Source organism: Pundamilia nyererei, unplaced genomic scaffold, assembly GCF_000239375.1.
Source record: "Pundamilia nyererei isolate P.nyererei 1_Seehausen unplaced genomic scaffold, PunNye1.0 scaffold00265, whole genome shotgun sequence".
In the NCBI taxonomy this organism is placed as follows: domain Eukaryota; kingdom Metazoa; phylum Chordata; class Actinopteri; order Cichliformes; family Cichlidae; genus Pundamilia; species Pundamilia nyererei.
Genome location: NW_005187666.1, coordinates 346,156 through 350,364, shown reverse-complemented (window position 1 = coordinate 350,364; position 4,209 = coordinate 346,156). Strand labels below are relative to the sequence as shown.

The window sequence follows — 4,209 nt, the reverse complement described above, 5'->3', positions numbered from 1 at the left end:
AAGTAAATGAACCGGTATCACACACAGTGATATGGGGATTAAAGATACACTCGCTCCAGTGAAACAATTTTCAGAAGGAGAGGATTTCTGCATGTGAGGACTGGGATAATAGTGTGGATTCCCACTAGGGGAGAGAAGGCCTGTCCAAGAATGTTTACCTTAAAGACTGAATCACAGGCAGGACAGCAGCTGTCCAAAACAGACAACACCTTTTCTCTGACACCTTGTGTTCTGTTTTATTAGAAATTGTCTGAATCATCTCGTGTGATGCCGTACGAATGAAATATCATTCAGCTAAAACAGAATATTTCAGAAGGCAAACATCTGCTTTATAAACATATTCATACTCTGCACAAGATTCCCCTTTTCATCCAGAAGAAAACTGTCTCAGTCCATCAGCTATCTAAACATACATTATCTGAATTACTATTAAAAAGGAAGAGTTAAAAGCAGGTTTTTTATGTGAGCTAACCAGGGCACGGGGCCATGAAGGAGTCATGCGTGCACTCAGATATTGCGACAGCAAGTCAAGATGCATAAAAAGAACCATGTGAGCACTGTTTAGCACGCACCCTGCAGCTGAAAACTATGATAATTACACTCCAGTTCAAACAGGTGGGATTTTATGTTGTCCCATCTCCAGGAGAGGTATTAGAGTCAACACACATAAATATTGTAGTCGGACAGTGGATTAGAGGGAGCTACATTAATCATCTGTTCTTACAAAGACTTGGAAAAAGGCCTGTGCTCTGTGAAAGCTGGCTCCACTCACACTGAGAAAAAGTAAACAAAAGGTCCCCGTCTCCCTCGTGTACTGGCACTGCAAAATAAATAAATAAGTAAATATAGATATATGCGGTTTAGTTATGTCCTCTCCCAGCAAACACAATAATTAAATATAAACCTACACAGCCAAACATTACAGGCTTCACTCTACAACCAGACCTACCTCTGTCACAGATCACAATGCTTTGGACTATAAGGGGCACGTCAAGACAAATATATATTTTTTTGTGTTGGAAAAATCTTCCCGGTGCAGCAGGTGATGCCCTTGTCACAGCGCATCGCCACGGCTGAGTACATGTAGCGGAAACGCTGTGGCAGTTTATTCTGGGAAACTGCTGTCGCCTCCTATTTCAGGTTTGTTACCATTTTGGGGGAAAAAAAGTTTCTGATGTTAACGAAAGACGCTGCTGTGTTTTTGAGGCATGCAGGAGAACCAAATCCTGTTTGTATTGTGATTCCTTGTGTAATGAAAATGAAATGTAAAGCTACATTATGAAGTGGGTTCAGCGATTTTTATATAAATGTATCATCATCGCCTAGAAATTCAGTAGAGGTTTAAGTAGTACGTGGAAGAAAGAGTTGCATCATAGAAATATATGAAACCCCCTCCTTCAGTAAGTGCAGTTTTTAATGTGGATCCTGCTACCACTATGTGAGAAGCACTTTTCTATTAGCTGAAATACTCTCTGAGCACTTTTATGAAAGTATGAATAAAGAAGAAAGGCAGGCTTCTTCCCAAATTCTGTATTATGGCAGAGAGCATATTTTTAGAGGAAAGTGACAGCTTAGGGGTTTGCACGCTACACTGGTTCCATCAAAAAGAATAACCTTTTGAAATTTACAACAAGGACAAACCTTCCGTAAAAACCTGTATCATTGTGGAGACCAAATAAGCTCAACTAGAGTCTGAGATATTAATTCCTGTCAAGCAAGAATGACAGAAAATCCGGCGGGTCTGATAGTGTCTTTTAAGTGCCGGATTATGTTGTCCTATTCCTCCCCACCTCGCGTTGTTTATATGCACACTGCGGCAAGATTGTATCTAGACTAATGTATGCAGAATCCTGATCACAGCCTCACCACTTTTCCGAATCAGGGTGGGGGAAATCCAACCTGTCAGTTTATTATCACAAAAAAATTGGCTGCAGTTGTTTTGACAAATATGCAAATTCTATCTAATAAGTTAGTGAGACAAATGAGGTACCTCTGACAGTAAGAATAGAGCTCTGAATAAACATTTGAGTTCCTGTCGAGGTCTGAGTTATATTGGATCAACCTGTCAACAACAGCAGTGTTGTATATGCCTTGATATACACTGTAGCGGCCTAATGGGAGAGAAAAACGGGATAATAAAGCCATAATGGTGAAAATCGCACTGTGGCTCTCATTCTAATGAGCCAGCTCATAAGTCATCACCAATGTGCAGACCCTAGCAACATGACCTTTATATTTTTAGTTTGTTTAATATAGACTTCTGAATTTATAACAGCATATTAGCCACTGCATGCTTCATATTCAAGATGCAGTCACAATATCACTCCAAAAAAAAACTTTAAAGAGGCAGTTTAGCTAACGGCCCTGTAGCAGTGACTGCTCAGTAGCTCAGTATGTATCTGCATGCTTGTGTTTCTCTGTGTGTATGTGTGCGCCTGTACATCACAGAGACTTCAGAGGAGAGTACATGATCTTGCATGCTGGTATGCACACCTACACACACCTTCTGACATACACTGTATGAGCCCCCCACAGATCAAGTAAAAAAGAAATCCAGATAACAAAGCTAGTAACACCTGCTCTAATCCAAACTTAATGACAGTCGATGTGAAGCAAGGTGCACACGCAGAGGTTCACACTATCATACACACACGCATACACAAGACACATCCTAAGCTCTAGTTAACACAGGGTGGCAACAACAAGGAGGTCTGCCTGAGGTCTCCCAGCTAAGGAGGCAGAATGAGCTCACACACCGAGCAGCCGTGTACACAACATCTAACAGTGTTAAAAGCCATTAGAAATCACAGTGTTTAACACTGCTGTCATCTCTGCTTCCTTTCTCTCCTCTTCCCCTCTCATTACTACATTAAAAAGAGTTATGTAAGGCTGCCGAACAGTCAGCCACAAAGCCAACCGAGTTATGCAAGTTCCTGGACCTTGATCTCCTCGCAATCGTCACACATCCACAGTTACACACACCTGCGCAGGGCACTAGGTGGGAGCTTCCCCGGGCTCCTGTCTGATGCTGTACTGTAGCAGCTGCTCTGGGCTTCTGGTAGCTCTCCCTTCTCCCGCAACATGAAGGTGGCTGCAGAGGAAATGATGCCCACCCCATCCCGCACCCGTGTCTCGAGCGGGTACTCCCAGTCATCATAGGACACAGAGATCATACCCAGGGGGAAGACCTGAGAGGGGGATGAGAGGACATCTAAGAAACGACACATATGGTTTGTAAGCTTCAAGTTTAGTTTAATTTGACATTTTTACCCCAGATTTGAAACATCCATATGCATTTCTCAAAGGTGTCAGGCGGATGATTTATTGGTTCTGTCTGTCCTCCGGAAATAATTCATAGCTGGCTACTAGATGCGTGTGAACAGACTGTATGTCTATAAACTGAATTACTCATTCAGGTATCGCCTACATCTTGCAGCTGTCATTGAAAAAAAAAACTGTATAGCTCAAACTTTATCTCTCTGAAGCAGACTGAGCAAACATCAGAAAAAAAAAATGCAGGCACAGCAATCTGTCTGTCTACCCTACAGTACTTTGTTTTTACATTTTACTTTGGCTTTAGTTGTAGAGTCAGATCCATGACTGAGAAAGAAATCAGAGGCGGAAACCCAACACAAACAGGAAGACTCGAGCCAGAGATGGAGAAGAATTAGGAGAATAAACATTTGAAAGGCTTTTGAGAAGTGAGTATTTTATGCCTTTGGGACTGATCATATGTTGTTACGTACAAAGTTGTGTAAAAGATGACTTTTTGCTGGATTATCTGTAAATTAGTATGCTCTGACATGAACTGTATTAGCGGTCAACATGATTTGTCTTTGAAGCATCTTTTAATATGTAATACATGGATTAAAGATAAAGTTTCACAAATTCTGGGAATTCTGCACAGACACACAACGTCACTTGTCTATGTAATCGCATCTGCCTGCCAGCCCCTCTTAACCCTACTAATTAAGAATTTCTGTCTTGCTTGTCTGATCTACGGACAAACAAAAACAGGTAGAAACACAATATTGCAACCAGGGTTCAACTGCCAGAGTAATTGTTTTGGCTGGAAGCTCTGATTTCCTGGAATCTTGCTGTCGTGAGGTTATAAAGAGTTTAACAGCGTTCAAGAGTCGAAACCAGCCAGCCCATCATAAAACATCTATCACAATTACATTTGATATTTTAATCTGTAATCTTCATATA

General features: G+C 41.3%; 1 protein-coding gene across 1 annotated transcript in view; it reads right to left on the bottom strand.

The window, feature by feature from the left end:
- grin2ab (glutamate receptor, ionotropic, N-methyl D-aspartate 2A, b) overlaps nt 1-4,209 on the bottom strand; it is a 119,707-nt gene that overhangs the window by 28,511 nt on the left and 86,987 nt on the right. Inside the window, exon 8 of the mRNA XM_005750193.1 lies at nt 2,983-3,188. Coding sequence (XP_005750250.1) covers nt 2,983-3,188 — 206 coding nt within the window. The remainder of the gene's footprint in view (nt 1-2,982; nt 3,189-4,209) is intronic.